Here is a 19,559-nt window from a genome sequence, read left to right on the forward strand (position 1 = left end):
CTTTGAGTGTTCCAAATGCTTTAGTTATATTAACCTTCCTGACACCTCTGATGTAGGTACTATCATTATCTGCATTCTATAGATGAGGCAGCTGAGGAGCAGAGAGGTCGGGTGATTTGTCCAGAATCAGACGGCAAGTAACAAAGCCAGGACGTGAACCTGGGCCAAGAGGCTTCAGAGTGAGCTCTTAATCACTGTGCTGTTTCACCTCTCACAGGGTACATGTTGTTTAGTCACTCTGTCATGTCTGACTCTTTGCAGCCCCAGGACTATAGCCCACTAGGGTCCTGTGTCCCCATGGGATCCCAGGCAGGAATACGGGAGTGGGCTTCCATTTCCTTCTCCAGGGGATCTTCCCAACCCAGGGATCGAGCCCATGTCTCCTGCATTGACAAGTGGATTCTTTACCACTGAGCCACCTGGGAATCCCATATAGCACATGACAATGCAATAAAGCCATTGCTTTAAAAATGGCACAACAAATAAGCTGAAGTCTGTATGCCTATGTGCAAAATGGGGGGATTGGATTAGATGATCTTTAAGGAATCTTGTGGTTCCTGTGAAATGTTAACTCATTTAGCAAACGTTTATTTAAATCAACAGCCAAGCATAATATTTGGTCTTGGTGATCAGAATGCCTGCCTTTATAGAGCGGTTCCAAACTAGGGTTTATTGTGAGTTTCACTTTAACTTCGGTTACCACCTGCTGGTAGCATTCAAAATTTAACCTAAATCTTTAAAGCTAAAAATTACTTAGGTAATCTTTCCATTGCACTCCACTTTTCAACCCTGGCTGTTTTATGTCTTGAATGATAGTTCTGAGTCTGAAAGAGGACTGTTCTTTTTATATGGAAAACATAAACCTTTTAGAATCTTCTGTAAATGTGTAGTGTAAGCTTCTATTTTGTTTTGAACTTTTTAAGGGAGACGTGTATTTGGTATACAGATTTTCTCATTTACATTTGGACCTTTTGATTTTTTAATTTGATATAGTATTAAACACTCACAGCCCCTCTAATTCCTAATAAGCCGTGATTCTAAGATCATTCTTAAACTATTTTGTTCCAGTTTTGGGACACCACCAAGTGATCAATTTGGGTATTACATTTGGATGAAAAACATTTTTTTAATTTAATGAAAGGGCCAATATGTATTTCCTAACCATTCCCCTTCCTTGGGAACAGAACACAGTGTTATTCTGGAATTTTATTTGGAAAATTTTATAAGTGAATTTCTTGGTGTGGCTTGGTCAGGATGTATCCAAGACAAACTGTCCCATGAGGCATGGTTGTTTTATCCTCATATAATTTATTTCCTCAGTCAAATTGCTACCTTGGCACTGCCATATCACCCTTTCATAACCCATAAATCACCCACAGTCAATCCCAAATGACATAAACAGTTTGCTAATGGTAGGAAGTAGTGTTTTATGTAGAAAAACTAAGAATAAACATATTTTCACTTAAAATCCTGAGTGACGTTTTGGCCCAAGGAGCCATAAAAGATCGTGGGAGTACAGAGGGTAGAAAAATTTGGAACTAATTCTTGACTAAACTGTATGCTGGCTTTCACGGTAGCTGGAATGAAATGTTGTCAGTCTCACTTCCATAAACTTGCCAATCGCTGTTTTTCTTTCTCTGTAGTGAAGTGAGAATTCTACTGGAGAGGAAATGGCTGCCTCTTCATCCTCCTCCTCAGCTGGTGGGGTCAGTGGAAGTTCTGTTGCTGGATCTGGTTTCAGTGTCTCAGACCTTGCCCCACCACGGAAAGCCCTTTTCACCTACCCCAAAGGAGCTGGAGAGATGTTGGAAGGTGATCTCATGCTGCTTTTTGCTGAATAATTGGATTCAGACCTGCAATGAATATTAATTGTAAAGAAGCTATTAAGTGGATTAGTTACGAGTTTGTCCTGATTTCAGCTCCACATTTCATCTCTTGTCCTTATTTCAAAATATCTTTAAAACACAAATGTTTCTCCAGAATTAGAATTTTGGAGCTGAAAAAGACTTTGGAAATCATGGAGGTCATTTAGAGTTATTTAGATCCAGAAAAGATAAAGTGATTTGACCATGTGAAAAGACAGTCAGCACTTGAACCAGGAATTCCATTACACTCCTGCTCCAGTTTGCTTTATCCTGGCACCAGTCGGCTTCCCTATGGTTAGTGGGTTTCATATTTTTTTTTTCTAATGTAATTCACCTATAGATAGATGAAGAGATTCTGAGAGAAAATAAAAACCAATCTACTGTTCTTACGTGGCCCACTGCAGGGCAATGCGGTGTGGTTTCTCAAGCACTGGAGCTGGATTTGCATCGAATCATCCCCCATCTTATTCAGCACACATTTGCAAACTGGCTGGCCAAGATCAGGGCACAGGCTATAAGCATGAAACAACTTTAGCACCTAGAATTCATCAGGTACACTTCTTAATAGAAAGCATTAAAACCTCCTAAAGAGCTTATTTAAAATGCACATTTCTGGCTCACCTATAGATTCCAAATTAGTCTATAGCACAGGAATCTCCATTTTGACTAACATCCAGGGGATTCTCATGAAAGGGGTCCTTAACTATTCTTCTTCCTACCTCAAAAAAAATCAGCCAAGAACCTATTAAAGATTCAAAATCTACTTGATTCTAGCACATCTGTGCTTAATTGTATATTGATCCTTTTTGCTTTAAATATTGCACATTTCAGTAAATATACTTAAAAATTAATCTGGAAATACCTGAGAAAGGCACAGACTGTAGTTAAGAGTCAGTTTTTGGGGGGTGGTCTTCATTTATATCAGGTATAATAAAAAGCAGAGGTTTGGATTAAGCCAACGCAGACAGAAGTATCACTTGTGACAGGAAAACATAGGAAGACTGGGACTAAACATAGGAAGACTTTTTAGAATTGGTTCAAATCATGACTGGTGACGTAAACAATCAGATATTGTATGTAGTTAGTGATACATATGAGGTGTATGTACTGATACTTCTGTCTATGCCCTTTTGTTTTCAATTAGCTGAATACTCAAGCTAACATCACAGAGTCTGGAGGTAGTGAACATCTAGGGCCTTGTTTGCCATATTTGGCACTAAAAATAAATTATGACTTAAGTTATATGCTGCAGAGACCTGGTATTAGGAAGTTTCTCCCAAAACAAATCAAAAGTTGGAGGTACTTAAATTGCTTAATGAGTTTTATGGCAGCAGAAAAGGAATCCTTATTTAACAACGAACCCTTAAGATTAAAGTCATTTGAAGTCTAGCTACAGGAGGAATTTAATACGGGCGGCACCTCGTGGTCTCAGAGCTGTCAGCATTCTTGGTCGGTGTACACCAGACTTCTTGGAAACATTAAAGAAGAAAGGCTTCTGAGATTAGTCTAAATGTTGATGTTCTAACAAGTGATAGTTCTGTCCACTTTTATTCCATCCCACTATGCTTCATGGGGGACTGTGTTGCCTTTCTACTGTAGAATGAATTTAAGTTTAAATATGCAGTGCCCAGTTTGGGATTTCTTCCTTAGGTTTAAAGTTTCACCTATACATTTAAGGACAAACTATGAAAACTTAGAGGTGGCAGCCCTTGAACTATCCTGAGTCAAATGAAAAATGTTAAATTGAAAAGGCTACCCTTAAATTTGAATTAAAAGGATGGTAGATTTGGATACCTCATCCTGCTATATTTATGGGTGATACTACTATGCGAGTAATCTAATGCACGTGTACCTGACGGTTTTTCTTACGGTAGTTTAATGGAGTACAGGCATACCTTGTTTGGTTGGGCTTTGCTGATACCATGTATCTTACAGATTGAAGGTCTGGGCAACCTTGCCTTGAACAAGTATGTTGGCGCCATTTTTTCAACAGCATTTACTCATTGCCTATCTCTGTGTCACATTTTGGTAATGCTGACAGTATTTCAAACCCTCCACCAGCAAAACGTTTACATTTCCCTGAAGGCTTGATGTTGGTTAGCATTTTTTTAGCAGTATTTTTTAATTAAGGTATGTACATTTTTTTTTTAGACATAACACTATTGCACACTTAACAGACTACAGCATGGTATAAACATAACTTTTATATGCAATGGGAAACTAAAAAATTAGTGTGATTTGCTTTATGGCAGTGGTCAGGAACCAGGCCTACGACATCTCTGAGATATGCCTGTATGAAAATAGAGTAGGAAGGGTTGCCTCTTCAGAGCAAGAACAAAAGCAATTAGGTGCTGTTTATTATCTTAACAGGTTCAACTTGGTCTTGCATCCTCCTAAGTCTAGGATAATAAACCCAAATAACCTGTACTTAACCTTGTGTATTAACTTTTTTGTGTATCTGCTGTCTGATATCGGACACCTCACATAAGCAGTATACTGTACAGGACTTTTCAACATTCCTCTGCCTTTGGCTAGGATTGTCTCACCCAGATATTAGTAAGCAAATTAGAGACTGCCTTCCAGTCTGAAATGGCTGGATTTTGGTGGCATCGTACGCCACTGGAGCATAAATTATCTGCCATTGCCTGTTTTCCCGCTGTGGGATAATAGGCTTTTAAATGAATTTGTTAGCATCCTATTTATTGGAGTTAACAGTAGTGTTAGATTTGGACAATTTACTGAAATTTTCACCATTTATAACCTTTACTTGTCCCTTAAGAGGAAAGCTGATGTATTGCTACTTGGTGTGTTACAAAGAGTTTGATTACAATTTCTAAATGGAAGACAGATTGCCCCAGGCTGACTCCTCTCTGGAGAAATTCCAGACTTTAGATTGTTACAGATATCACGTCTAATAGGATGTAGCTAAGAAGCAGTGGACTTTGTGGTTAATACAAAGCTGCAAATCAGCAAAAATGTGTTCCATAGACATACAAAGCAGCAAAGTGATGTGCAAGTGCCTTTTTGAAAGATTAGCTTACATCCTTTTGCTTTGAAGTTCATTATCAAGGGAAATATGCAAATGTTATAATTTAAGCATTTATCCTAATAACACCTGTGATTAAATGTAAGCGGGAGGTAGCACTTTAGAGCTTGCAAACAAATCTTGGCCTGGTCCTTACAGCCAGAATCCCCACTGCCTTGTGTGATATCCTCAAGTTCAGAATCAAACCACCTGAGAAGAGCTCTAATTCCGTATGCTTTGCTCTTCCTAAAATAAAACTTAAGTTATAATTTGATTCTTTAAGCAAGGGTATGAATGCTGGCATACTTACACAATTTATTAGGCATAATAAATTGCATCATTAGTGTCAAATGTTCACACAGTCCCTCTTCCCATTGTGGGATTCATAGTTATTTTCAGGCCATTTCCCTTATTTGAAAAACTCAGTAATATCATTGGCTTACATTTCCCTTATTTGAAAAACTCAGTAATATCATCTTAATATCATAGATCTTTAAACTGGACAGCCAGTATAATATTCAATAATTGAAAATTAAATTTTTGCTCAGTTTAGATGATATACTTATAAATGAGTTACATTCTGCCAGAGGAATAGGGGTGGGAGGAGGGAATGGGATCATATCCCCATATGACACAATATTTAGAATCATCTTCCAATATTTAGAAAAGAAGTTGAATTTAAAGAATAACACTCAAAAAAAAAAAAAAGAACACTCTCCTCAAAGTCTACATCACCATATGAAATTATATTTTGAAATAATATATAATATGCATATATATTGCTAAGTCGCTTCAGTTGTGTCCGACTCTGTGCGACCCCATAGACAGCAGCCCACCAGGCTCCCCCGTCCCTGGGATTCTCCAGGCAAGAACACTGGAGTGGGTTGCCATTTCCTTCTCCAATGCATGAAAGTGAAAAGTGAAAGGGAAGTTGCTCAGTCATGTCCAACTCCTAGCGACCCCATGGACTGCAGCCCACCAGGCTCCGCCATCCATGGGATTTTCCAGGCAAGAGTACTGGAGTGGGGTGCCATTGCCTTCTCCGATGCATATATGTTAATACATAATAATTTTCATACATATTATGTATGGAATAATTATATTTTTGCACCAATTTTGAAGATAATATTAGAAGCCCTCTTGGTCATATATTTAAGCTATTTGAATATAGTACCTATGGTTTTTCTTATTTATCATGAGCTTCTGAAATAAGGTCTTCCTTGTGTGAAACTCAGCATGAAGCCAGAATATGTTAGTCCTGTCTCCTTGTCACTTAATAGCTGGTTGACGGCAGCAGCCCGTGATTGATGGGTGAGTGCTTGACACCCAGCAGTGCTGGCATGAACTGCCACCTAAAAAAAGACAGCCGTGTCCTCTCCCTTCATTTGTTTTAGAATTTCTGCAATAAGATCCCTTCCCTGAATGGTTTCTGCTACCCCATGAAGTCACATTTTCCTACATGAGTTCTACGTCTTCAGGGGTATGTTTTGTTGGATCAGCCCTTGCCTGATAAGGAATAACATGAACCAGCTTATGTTTCACAATCATCTTCCAAGTACTGGGGTGACTGAATTAGCTACCTTCATGTATCCAGTTCTTGGCATCAGTACAATGCTAGGTTCTGAAATTGCACCATACTTTTATCACCATCCAAATTGCAGTGTTCTGGTTTAGTTGGAAAATCAAGGTTACAATTTGCGTTTACAGAATGAAATTTCCCAGCAGTGTTTGTGATGGTCATTGTGATATAATTTGATATACAAAATATTGACAATAGCTGTTTTTCTTCAACTTTACTTTGTAGAATGAAAATGATTAAGAGTTTTGGTGTACCTTTGTATTTTCAAAGTTCAGGGCCACATGGCCAAATGTGTTAGTTGTCAGTGATTGCTTGACATACAAAATAGGAGAACATTAAGAAATTGTCAAGTTAGGATGGGAGAAATGTTGACCAGGACATCAGACTGGGGTTTCTTATTTTTGTTATTTTAACACTATTTTTAAACTCTTGAACAAGTAGAGGGACTATTTTAACATTCTAGGTATAGAAGAAGTAGCTTTTATAACACAGCAGTGTTAATTCTAAGTGAAACAGAAGCCCTTTGTAAACACTGAAAACTAGACCCGAATGTAAAAGCAGGGAGAATGGATGTGTTTACTACGTTGATCAGAAGCCATTAGATTAAAATGGACTGGAGCAGATTAAAACTTGTCCTCTTCTGTTTCTAGACGGCTCTGAGAGATTCCTCTGTGAATCTGTTTTCAGCTATCAAGTGGCATCTACGCTTAAACAGGTGAAACATGGTAAGCACATGAGTACTGTGTACTTAACTGTGCAAATGAACTTACTAGGGAGTGGAAGGGTGGGAGAGGGGGATTTAGAAAGGTCAGAGTGCTCTGTAACAAAAACTCAGCAAGGCTACTTAAGTGGACTTCCCAAATTGCCTGCAGACAAGAACATTCTACAGTTCTTAATCCACGCATAATGTTACATTAAGGCTTAAATTTGAAGTCAAAGGGGTTAGTTTCCTAGGGGAGCTAATGCTTCCTACTCCTCTTGTATTGCTTTTTCCACTCCTTCCTGAAACCTTCTTTTCCTGTTGTCCTCCAGTGTTACCACTGTCTGCATCTTCGGGTATGTATGTAATACTTCTTGGTCTACCTGGATTCGAAGATCCTGGTAGCACCTTTTCTATTCTATCATGCCTCACCAGGTCTTCATTTATGCATCAGGGAACTCTGTTCCACCACCAAACCAGACTGTTTCTCCCCTGAGAACATAATGTTGGGGTGGGTGGGGGTAGGGGGAGCTGCAATTGCTTGTAACCCTAGGTTTTTGGCTTTTGGGGTTTGTTTGTTTTTTGTAGCATACAGGATCTTAGTTCCCCAACTAGGAATAGAACCAGTTCCCCCTGCAGTGGAAGCACCGAGTCTTAACTACTTGTAACCCTAGATTCTTAGTGTAGCAGTCACAAATTTCATACACAAATGGCATGGAAGATAAAATAAGATGATTTTTTTAAGATTGTCTTAAGTAATTATCCTACAATTAAAAATAAAATGTAAATTAAAGAAAAGATTAAGTCTTCTGACAACATAGGGTAAGACCCCATTACTAGAATATTGAGGGGGGAAAAAAATCTTTCTAGAAATTATTTTTAAATCAGTCATCATCTTGCTGCTTGGTGTATAATTAATAAATACTATCTCCTTGATTCTTTACAGATCAGCAGGTTGCTCGGATGGAAAAACTAGCTGGTTTGGTAGAAGAGCTGGAGGCAGATGAATGGCGATTTAAACCCATCGAGCAGCTGCTGGGGTTCACACCCTCTTCAGGTTAACCTGGCCTGGATGGTCATCTCGGGTGCACAGCAAGTGCAGGTCTAGCAAGGAACTTTTCTTACAATGTATATAGCCATCCGAGATTCACGGCTCCATCACTGAATTGTTAATTCACATTCATACTTGGTTTCTCTGTATCTATACACAAGCAACAAATTCTTAAGTGTGTGATCTTGCAGGGAAATTTTTTGCTTATTTGTTTAAAAAAGTATTGAGAATCAGATTTAGACAATCGACATCAGAGAACCAGGAAGTTTGGGTTTAAAAAAGATTTATAAAACTTCACAATCCAGGACACATGGCAGAATTGGCCAGACGAAAGACATCCCTCCTGTCATTCATGCAGTTCCTAGAATCCTCACCAGTCAAGTCCAAGGTCAGGATCTGAAGTTATAAAATACATTTCTGACCGAAAACCCTTCTTTTTGCAGATGAATGTGATTTCGACTCAGGACTTGTCCAAATTAGGAATTTTTTAATGTTTGGGATTTTTTCTATTTTTAGACATCTAATTCTATAGATTCTAACTTTTTCTAACCTCTTCTAGGCATGCCAAATGCTGGCAAAAAGAATTGCTTTTTGAATGTTGAAGTTCTTGTAAAAATAAAGCAGTGAGCAAAATCCTTTTAAACACAGAAATCCTGAGTTCATCTTGTTGGTGGGCTCTGGCAATTCTGTAGCAAATAAATCCTTTGAAAGAACTCCAAATTGGTTTCTTGATCCTTTCAAAGCCTCAGGGATTTGGGATAGGGGGAAGAGGTCAAATTACTTTTTTATAAGAAGGGAATCTAAAAACCATTTCTCCTAAACAAATGGTAGATTTGCTTCATCTCAGGGATATTTGTCTTTTTAGAAGTATATGAATTTATCATCAATATCTAAGTAGGTTTTTAACCATGATAAGGAAAAACCTGATAAGCTAAGAGATAATCTTTTGTTTTTCCTCATGGGACCCCCCACGTCCACACTACATAGTTAGGAGAATCATTTAGATTGTATGCAAATTTTGCCCCAGACAGAATTTGCCTTTCTCCTCATTAATAACTTGTTCCTGACCTGCTTAGAGTCAGTTAATTATGAATAAATAAAATCCCAGTAGCAGTTGGCCTTAATCTCAGGAGTTCAGAACGTTTTAATACATACTCTGTGACAGGGAGGTGGTGGCCTCATTGAGTTGATACGGAGTCTGAGCACAGGGAAGATGAAGACCCGCACATGGCCACGTAGCCCAGACTCCGAAGAAAATCTTGGAACTTAAAACAGATGGCAGTTTACTGACAATTCAGCCCACTAACCTTGTCTCTGAAGCACATCAGAGCACAAAAATTACCAGCCCTCAAACTCACTAATTTCCATATAATACTTCTTAACCTAAACCAGTTCCATTATTGAAAGCCGTTGAACTTCCTAACATTGTCCTTTTGGGTATCAACCATCTTCATGATTACCAAAGGAAAAATTTTAAATACCTAGTCTGCAATAAACCTTTCAATCATATTTTCAGTGACAGTTTAGAAACAGTCACTAACTTTCATTTGATTTATGTAACTATAGGACCCACCCACTGTATTACCTCGTCTTTACCCTCTGGTATTGAACTTAAAGAATTTTTGTCTCTTTAAGTTGTACATTTCTTTTCATGGCCTTATAAATTGAAGAGATCTATAGAGTTCAGTGGAAATACTTTCTGAAGCACCTTTTCCAGTGACCGTTCAGCTTCTCCTTGAGTGCTGCCAGAAACAAGACCCTCACTGTTTGAAGATGGCCCCTCCCTCTCTGCACCTTTCTGGTGGTCATTATGTCTCATCTATAACTCCGATTACCATGCTTTTGGGCTTGAAGATGGACCTGTTGTTCATCTTTCATCACTTCTGCACTCATTATGTGCCAGTCAATCAAAGGAACTAATTATAGTCCTTTCAGTAACACTGCAAGATGTGTAAAAAAAAACCCTAATACAGATGAACTTGAAGCTCAGAGAAGGCATTACTACATGCCCAGGCTGCCTAGCTAAGTAAGTGGCCAAGTCTGGATTTGAACTGAGTGTGCCAGCCTCCAAAGCTGAGATTATTTTATATACATATATATATAAAATTGAAAGGTTTATATATATATATATACATACACACACACATATGTATCATGCTTCATCCCACTGACCCCAACCCAGTGCCTCATACAAAGAAAAACGCTAAAACCTTTTTTTTTTTCTAGTGATAAAATGAATTAACTACCTGGAGGAAATAAACCTTAATACTACCCTCCCTGCTTCCTCTCACTGCTTGGTGATAAGGTACAATGAGGGAACAGCCTCTTCCTCTTCCTTTAAGAACTGATAGAAAGTAGCTATGTCAGTATCTACATAACCTTTTAAGATTCGGCATGATGAAGTTAGATGCTTAAGGGATACATACCCTGTGTGTGTATACCTGTCTTCCTCCCTGTGTGTGCAAGGAGGAAGACCGGGAAGATGGCAGCTAACAGCCAGGATTTCACAGACAGCCTCCATCTTAAGAAAGCTGATGGTAACGAGTGTTTCAGTGCATAAAACAGTTTGCAGTTTCATAAATGTCTCATCTTGAATCCCACATCAACCCTGTGAGATAAATGAGGCAGGTAGTTGACAGTTGAGGAAACCAGTACAGAGAAGGTAAGGTACCAAGATTATTAACCAAAGTATAGTTAACAATATAGGCCTTTCAAACCTTTATGCCTTCTAGTTTGTCATACACTAGAAAATGTGAAGGCAGAATTTGCTAATAAAGAATTGTTCACGTCAGTTTGATACACAACTCCATATAAGTGCCTTGTCTCATGGTAATAAGACACAAATAGTAAACTTACATAAAGCTGGTTTTACTTTTATGAAGTTAAAAATCTTACTTTTTTACTTTAATTATCTAAGATCAGCATTGAAGTTCTCAGTGTTCACTGATAAGCTTAAGTGCTTTATTTATTAGTGCCATCCTATGCCTGATACTCACCTGGAATGACAGTGGTCTGGAACTCTAAATCAAGTTCCTGACACTACGATCTCTCTGCTCAGTCCACTTACTTGAAGCCCTCAGGTTCCCTTCCCCCACATGGTTGGGAGGCCTTGAATCCCTTGTTCCCTATCAGAACGCCAGATACTGAAGTGTAGAAACTTTGGACCTTAAGGCCAAGCCAAAGGTAGAAGAAAAGAGATAGGACCAGGAGATGCCTATCGTCCACAAGGAAGAGGAGGAACAGCCCAAGGACATGGTTCCCTTTCAGGCAAACCCAAGAGATAATACGCTTGGAGGAGAAGGCAGTTATGCTTCTCCCTCTCATTTTGTCAGAGCACCTAACCATGCCTAAAATATCTCGCCTGGCCTCCTTGTAATTGCCCAAAGTTCCAAGCAAGACAAATCCTCTCCACAAAAGAGGTACAAGGTTTAACTAACAGATACTTGGGGAAGTTTGGGGTTGCAGGCAGAAGGCAAATGATGCTGGATCTCTGGTTTCCCAGAGCTGAGTTGGGATGGAAATGGCACCAAGAGTGAAGAATGGGAGGAGGAGGCTGGAACGGGACCCTGTGCTACTAGCCTGCCTTCTTACTTTGCATCTGGTCAAAGAGGGAGTCTCAGAACTTAGAGCTGAATGGAAGAGATCTTAGAGACCATCTAGTTCATCCACCTGGTTAACAGGCCCTTACCTGTCTCATTCATTGCTGTATGTATATTCAGTAGCTAGGACACTAGCTGGCACATGGTAGGTATGCTGCAGGTATTTACTGAGTGAATGGAAGTATGAATTTGTTGTATGTTTATGTTTACCCTCATGTGGAAGCTGGGCTAGCTATGGTGCAGCATCCATACTGGAGAAACACCTAAGGCAATTGATTGACAAGACAATAAGCCAGAGCCCAGCCTAGAGCTCTCTCTATAATGCTGTACTGACAAGTGGAAGCTGTGTCCAAAACAGCCATGGGAGGAGCCTGGGAAAATGATGCTGGTGGCCCCCTGCCCTCCTCATAGGCTCCGGCACACAGGCCCTATGGTGGTTCCACACGTCAGCATCCACAAGCTGCTCTCCACCTCTCCAGATACTCTGATTTCTCCAGCCTGTCCAGTCTTCCTGCTGCTGCTGCTGCTAAGTCGCTTCAGTTGTGTCCAACTCTCTGCAACCCCATAGACGGCAGCCCACCAGGCTCCCCTGTCCCTGGGATTCTCCAGGCAAGAATACTGGAGTGGGTTGCCATTTCCTTCTCCACCAGTCTCCGTAGAGAAGCTGCTTCTCCAGAATCCACTTACACCATTTTTATAATATAAGCTCTTTAAGGAAGGTAATGAAACAACATACAGTTTATTACCAGGAACAATAGCTGCTGCTGCTGCTAAGTCGTTTCAGGCGTGTCCGACTCTCTGCAACCCCATAGACGGCAGCCCACCAGGCCTCTCTGTCCCTGGGATTCTCCAGGCAAGAATGCTGGAGTGGGTTGCCATTTCCTACTCCAAAGGAACAACAGAGTGGATGTTTATTTCCAAATGTCTTTTATTCATTCTACAGACATTTACTGAGCACTTACTCTGTGTCTAGCATCTGCTAGATGCTGAGGATATGCTGTCAATCAAGACACAGTCATCAGCTTTGAGTTTATATAGAGATATTAAAAGAGATAAAAGAGTAATTTTCAGTCTAAAAACTGTATGATAACAGAAACCATGTAAAATCAGAGACAGCTAACCCAGCTGAGTAAGGGTTAGAGAAGAAGAAGGAAATGGCAACCCACTCCAGCTAAGACCTGGAGAACAAGTAGGTGGGGTGAGAAGGAAGGACTCTAGATAGTACAAAATATGCAAAGGCCCAAGAGTGAGGCAGGGCATCGTGCTTCTATGGGGCTGTGGTTGCTTTGTTATGGATGATTCATAAAGACAAGAGATGAGACAAAACTGGACCTGATGGGTTTTGCTAAGGAATTTGAACTTCAACTAGAGGACAGTGGGGAACCATTAAAGGGTTTGAAGTAGGGGAATGACAAGATCTGGTTTCACTTTAGAAATCTTAGCTGTCAGGAAGGAGAAGGCAATGGCAACCCACTCCAGTACTCTTGCCTGGAAACTCCCATGGATGGAGGAGCCTGGTAGGCTGCAGTCCATGGGGTCGCTAAGAGTCGGACACAACTGAGCAACTTCACTTTGACTTTTCACTTTCATGCATTGGAGAAGGAAATGGCAACCCACTCCAGGGTTCTTGCCTGGAGAATCCCAGGGACGGAGGAGCCTGGTGGGCTGCTGTCTATGGGGTTGCACAGAGTTGGGCAGGACTAAAGCAACTTAGCAGCAGCAGCAGCAGCTGCTGCAAGGAACAGTGCAAATTAGTGGTGATAAGACCCAGATCCTTTTGGAAGCTGTCATGGAAATCCAGGGGAGACCTAACTGCAACCTTAAAAATGTGGAGACAAGAGGATAGATTTTAACTGAGAGTTACTCAAGGAATAACCTATGTGGGACCTGGTGACTCGTCAGACTTGGAGAATTCAAGTAGGACACCTGGGTTTCGTGTCTAAATAGCTGATGGACGGGATTCTATTCACTGAAACAGGGATACAGGGAGAGATGTGGATTCAAGGAGATATCTGGCAGTTGACTCTCTGGTCTATAGCTCATGAGAGTGATCTGGGCTAGAGTTAGATTTGGGACTCTCCAGACTAGCGATATGCAGCCAAAGGTAGGCACGAATGGCACTGCCCAGGGAGAGAACCCAGAGTGAGAAGAGAATTAGAACCTTCTCAGAGGAGGAGGAGGAGCCCAGGAAAGCAAGTGGCAGGAAGTCACCAGAAATGGCTGGAAAATGAGGAATATGGCATCAGGGAAACCAGGAGAAAGGACATTTTAAGAAGGGGGCTGCTGCAAACACCAGTATCTGGTGTAGCCAAGCAGTTAAGTGACAGGGGTGGAGAAGGCCTTGGGACTTTACCAAGGAGCTTGTTGGTGACCTTGTCTCAAGAGCAGCCACCTAAGTGGTACAGTGGAGGCGGAGTCAGTCTGCTGTGGCTGGGAGAGTGAGTGGAAGGTGAAAATGTGGGGCCAAATCTAGGCAACACTTTTAAGAAGTTCAGTGGTAAGGGGAAGCAAAAATGAGGGGCAGGGAGCGTGACAGTTAAAGGAAGAAACACAGTCAAGACATTTGTTTTTGGGAGAGGCCAGAAAGAGGGCATAATTGAAGGTGTGAGGTCCCTGACAAGTGGGAGGGATGGGACCCAGAGCCCAGGTGGGGCGATTATTAGAGGGGAAGGAGGGCGAAAGGGTAGTGCTGATGTGGATAAATGCAGGTGAGGTGGCAGGAAGTTGAGGGAGTTCCCATCAGAAGGCTTCTTTTTTCTCTGTGATGCAGGAGGCAAGTTGGTCTGTGGCCTGTGGCAGGAGGCGGGAACGGGGATTGGGAATGGTCCCTGTGAAGAATGGGAAGGAGCTGACCAGGGTCAGACTGCCAAGCACATTCAGGGGCCATTTGCAGTTCAAGTCCCTAAATTTGCCATGGCACCAGTCATTGGAGAAGTATACCAGGAGCTCCTAGCAGCCTGGCAGTAGGAATAGAAAAAAAATGCATAGTTGGTGGTTATATGGTAAGCACAAGAGGGTAAGCAGATGGTTGGTCTGGGGCTAGCGAGGGAAGGAAGTGAAAACAAGAAGAGGTTACCAGAGAGAGACTAGAAGGGTCAGACATTTCTTGAGTGCCTACTACGTCTCTGGTAATACGTAAGGCAACAGAAATACAAAGAAGGAGCAATAGTTCCCAAACCTAGCTGTGCCTCAGAATTAAGCTTAATGAAAATACAGACTCGCTAGCATGATTCCTGGGATCCAACAGGTCTATAACTGGGGGTCTCGTGTAACTCTCCTGCTGCCAGTTGAGAAAACACTTGGACCAGTGAAAAAAGCAGACAAGTAAACAGAAACACGGAATCTATACAGCACCATACTCCATGACTCTGGTCTATACGGGGTGCCATGAAAGCCAAGAGGGCTTGGTGGTGGGAAGGAAGGGGAGATGACAAGGAAATTTTCCTAGGGAAGGTGAGCCTGGGCCTGAGCGGACTGGTCAGTCGGGGTCAGAGGGGAAGATGCCAGAGAAGCATTCCAAGTACAGGGACTAGCACGCGCATAGGCAGGGCTGCATTCGTGGAACTCCGAAAGTCATCTGGTGTGGCTGGAGCTGAGCCTGTAAGCTGGGGAGGGGAGTGCCCTCTCGGGAGAAGGAAGCAAAAACCAGACTGTTTTGAGCCATGCTCTACTTTCCATCAAGACAGCATTTCTCTGACAGGGCTAGGGTACACCTAAGAAAGAGGCCAAGAATCCTGCCCTTCACAATAAATAACTCGGGAAGCAGGCTCCTCAGGGCCTGGAAGGTCAAGCCCCTTAGCCTGGCATAAGGCACCGGAGTGATCTTTACCGGCCACTAGGCAGTACTGTTCACGGTGCTGTTGCTCTGGCTGAGAAAGGAAGCATTTACAGATTTGTAACTTATTTAGTTACTTTTAGGGGAAGGCAGATGTTCCAAGCTCAGAATTACCGAAGGAACCTCCCTTCTGGGCTCTGAGCCAAACCAGGATAAGAGGCAGTCTGAAGGGATCAGATTTAAAGTATATGGACTATGCGGAGAGATGTTGTTCCCCCGGACTGGTTTCTCCTCCTTCCTTGCCTGGCCCTGAAGGCCTGAAGTAAACTCCCACACCCTGTCTCCCTCTCCTTATTCTCAGAAATCTCCAGGCATATAAACCACACAAGCACGGGCATTTCATCTGTTTAGCAAACCTAAAGTTCATGCTTGGGGGTTGTTGAAGTCAGATTCTACCCACTTAACTTTCTGCAGAGTCTCCAAAATACAGTAAGTCTGGAATATTCTATGAAGTCAGGGCAACTTAGCTCTCCAACATACTGTCTAGAGGACAACCCAGGACCTTCTATCCTGGACCAGTGTCATTGCCCAGAGAAGACTCGAGGCTCATTCTGTGATACTGCTTCAATGCTCAAGGCTAGAGTGCTTTTTGAAAGCACTCCTGATCATGGAAAGGAAAATCACAGTCTCCCAGCCTGCCTGAGATGGCAGCTGGAGGACCCAGGTGCTATCGTCTCCAGAGACCTACAGACTCAGCAGCCAGGAAGAAAGCAAGACCTCATCCCCATGCCATCTCTCAGTACAGAGGAGAATTCATTCTGAGAGCAGGGCTAAAAAAGCAGCAGAAGCGGGGAGGGATGCCCAAGCAGGAAGGCAGCGTTGCGCTGTCTGGGATGGCGAGCCCCAGCTGCACCTGTAGTTAAGCCTTACTCTGCTGCCAACCAGCGGGCATCCTCATTGGGCAAATATGAAAGCAGAGGCTCAACCTCAGAGTTCTACACCTCTTCATGACCCTGGGGAATCACTGAATCTAAGAACAGAGGAACCATCATCTAGCCTGAGCTTTTGCAGTCTCTTTTGAGTCCTACTGGTTCTGTGGCCAAAATGAACTTTCCATGAAAAAGAGTTCGGCTCCTAGAAGGTGTCACTCTAATACTCTTCAGTTGAAAAGCTGCCGAGGGGAGGAGGACTCCCCTGGTGGTCCAGTGGCGAAGACTGCGCTCCCAATGCAGGGGGCCTGGTTCAATCTCTGGTCAAAGAATGAGATTCCACATGCTGTAACTGAAAGATCTTGCATGTCACAAGATCCAATGCAGCCAAATAAATAAATTAATGTTTTCAAAAATGAAAAAAAGCTGCCAAGGGGGATAGGAAAGGCTTCGGGAATGAAGGCATGAGTGACCATGAGGGCCCAGGCTCAGCACCCACACCTCTCATTTGGCACATAGGCTCCCGGGGTAGGTACAGGTCATATCCAGGCATGCGAAGAACATTCATCATGGTTAATATGTAGTGAGGAATTACTATATGTGGGGCACTGTGCTAAGCACTTCAGACATAATGCCATTTACTTACTGGGAGAGGGTAGCAGAAAGGCTATGTGGGGCAGAGGAAGCCACCAAGGGATGGCAGGAAAGAATCCCATAGTCTAAGAGCCGAAGGGCCTTGGCAACTGTATTCCTTTGGGCTAGGGCTGCCATAACAAAGTACACAGACTGAGTGGCTTAAACAACAGAAACTTAATTACCTCATAGTTTTGAAGTCCAGAAGCCCAAGATCAAGATGCCACCATGGCTGGTTCACTGTGGTTGGTTCCTGCTGGAGGCTGTGAGGGAAAGGATCTATTTGAGGCCTCTCTCCTTGGCTTATACATGATCACCTCCTCTCAGTGTCTCTTTACATCATCATCACTCTATGCACGTCTCTGTGTCCAAATCTCCCTTTTCTTTAAGGATGCCAGTCATCATCTTAGATTAGGGCTCACCCTACTGACCTCATTTTAATTTGATTACCTTTTTTAAGGTTCTATCTCCAAGTGGCTCAGTGATAAAGAACCCTTCTGCCAAGGCAGAAGATGTGGGTTCGATCCTTGGGTCGGGAAGATCCTCTGGAGAAGGAAATGGCAACCCACTCCAGTACTCTTGCCAGGAGATTCCCATGGACAGAGGAGCCTGGTAAGCTACAGTCCATGGGCATGCGAAGAGTCGGACATGACTTAGTGACTAAACAACAATATCTCCAAATAAGGTCACACGCTAAAGTCACTGGGGTTAGGACTTCAATATATAAACTTTGAGGAGGGACACAATTACACCTGTAACAGCGACGGTGTCTGACCAAACCCTCTCCTTCTATAAATGAGGATATTGAAGTCTCAAGTGAGAAAGTGACTTGCACGGGGTTGCACAGCAAATTGGCAAAATTAAGACTAGACCCCAGGTCTTTGGGAGCTGCAAGCTTTGTGCTTACTTCCCCCGAGCAGCAGTAGTGTTGGCTTTGGGAAGTTCCTTCTCTAAGAAGGGAATCCCTGAGCTTGGACAAGTCTGGGAAGCACCCAGTCGAATCTCTATCAGCCTCTGGGGAGGACACACTTAAACTCTCTTACAAACAAGATTTGGGAAAAGACTCGGAAATGCTAGAGTGGAAAAAGCCTTATTAAGGGAGCATAATATAAGCACCAGAGTTTATTTTCAATGACCAGGCCCCTCATTAAGGAGGCAGACCTGTGGTGTCATAAAGGAAGAGCTTTGCTGCTTATTTGCTGCCCCCAACAGCTCAGGTTGCTGAGGACAGCTGGGTGGGGCTGGCTGCTCACAGACTCCCCTACTGTTTACTCTCTGGGCTTACCTCTGCCTCCAGGCTGGCATCTAGCCTCTCTGCAATCAGCTGTGACAAATCACTAAAAAGACTCTTTAGCAAGTCTCATGCAACATGCAGGAGCAACATGAGTTTAAAAGCCTTGCTCTTGCAGTTTCAAAAACAAGGAGGCAAAAATTGAGATTGAATATAGCACGGAAGTGTGGGTGACACCAAACCGCAGATGAGCTGATAGGCTGTGAGGAAGGAAGTGAAAAGTTCACCTTGTCCTTCCCTGTAACAGAGGGCTGTTGGTTTTGTAGAGGTTTGCTTTTTTAAAATCTTTTCATTCAATAAAAATAGCTCGGTAGGACAACATATTATAGCATTCGTGGAAATAAAAACTAGGAACCACATCATACAACGTTCTGCTCCAAACCTGGCCCTGGTTTCCCAGGCAGCTCCCAGTTCCTCCTGATTTATGCAGCAGCAGTGGAGGCCCTCGCCCCATCCCAGGTGGAGTCTGGCCTTCAGGGAGGAAGGGAGGAGGTGGTTCAGAGGTATCAGCTGTTTCCCTTGCTTCTGAGCCAAGACCCCCGCCTCAGCTAGAAACCCAACTTTGTCCCCTGTGTCTGCCTTCCGCACTGTGAAAAGTTTCCATCACAAAGGGCTGATTCAGGAAACCAAGGTTAGAAGCAAACGGTCTTATTTGAAAATGGTGAAGGCCAGCCAGGTTTTGGGCTTCCTGCATTGATTGCTCTCCCAGGGCCTGGGACCAGCCCAGCAGGGTGGGGCCCTGCAGCTCTGCAGGTCACAGGATGTGAAAGTGGGGACTGAGGTTAGGAAAAAGAATAAAAGGCTAGGACCAGAACACACCCAGCAGCAGGCCATGTGCAGCTCTCCTCTTCAGGGTTTCCTGCGGGTACATTGAGAACATTGTGCTCCGGCTGTGAACTTCCCCAGCTGAGCCTCCAGATTCGGCCCCTGGGTCCTAGTGCCGCCTCTCACTAGCCTCCGCCTTCGCTCGCCTGCACCACACAAAGCCCACTGTGGGACCCCAGGAGGCCACTTCCATTGTGCCCTCCCTACTGTGTGAGGCCCCACGACCAGACTGTGGGCACCGATGTTCCCAATCATCACGAAGCATCCTCAACTTGCTTGGCACTGCC

The 19,559-nt window shown here is 42.9% G+C and overlaps 1 protein-coding gene and 1 long non-coding RNA gene across 2 annotated transcripts; one reads left to right on the top strand and one right to left on the bottom strand.

Annotated features, from left to right (window-relative positions):
• Window positions 1-1,288: 1,288 nt before the first annotated feature.
• On the bottom strand, window positions 1,289-19,251 carry LOC112584695. The gene is made up of 3 exons (XR_003109074.3): window positions 18,442-19,251; window positions 17,342-17,419; window positions 1,289-1,853 (listed from the first exon to the last, which is right to left on the bottom strand). It is a non-coding gene; the product is annotated as an uncharacterized LOC112584695 (long non-coding RNA).
• On the top strand, window positions 1,671-8,940 carry ANAPC16 (anaphase promoting complex subunit 16). The gene is made up of 3 exons (XM_006063014.4): window positions 1,671-1,812; window positions 7,120-7,194; window positions 8,116-8,940. The coding sequence occupies exons 1-3, from the start codon at window positions 1,671-1,673 to the stop codon at window positions 8,229-8,231; spliced, it is 333 nt and encodes a 110-aa protein (XP_006063076.1). The 3' UTR covers window positions 8,232-8,940.
• Window positions 19,252-19,559: the final 308 nt, after the last annotated feature.

The sequence above is a fragment of the Bubalus bubalis genome, chromosome 4 (genome assembly GCF_019923935.1).
Source record: "Bubalus bubalis isolate 160015118507 breed Murrah chromosome 4, NDDB_SH_1, whole genome shotgun sequence".
Taxonomy (NCBI): Eukaryota; Metazoa; Chordata; class Mammalia; order Artiodactyla; family Bovidae; genus Bubalus; species Bubalus bubalis.

What these genes read in the sequence shown, in the direction of transcription:
- ANAPC16 (XM_006063014.4), top strand. Translation starts at nt 1,671, where the DNA reads ATGGCTGCCTCTTCATCCTCCTCCTCAGCTGGTGGGGTCAGTGGAAGT. An exon ending in AGCTGGAGAGATGTTGGAAG is followed by an intron (nt 1,813 to 7,119) that starts GTGATCTCATGC and finishes TTCTGTTTCTAG; the next exon opens with ACGGCTCTGAGAGATTCCTC. An exon ending in GCTTAAACAGGTGAAACATG is followed by an intron (nt 7,195 to 8,115) that starts GTAAGCACATGA and finishes GATTCTTTACAG; the next exon opens with ATCAGCAGGTTGCTCGGATG.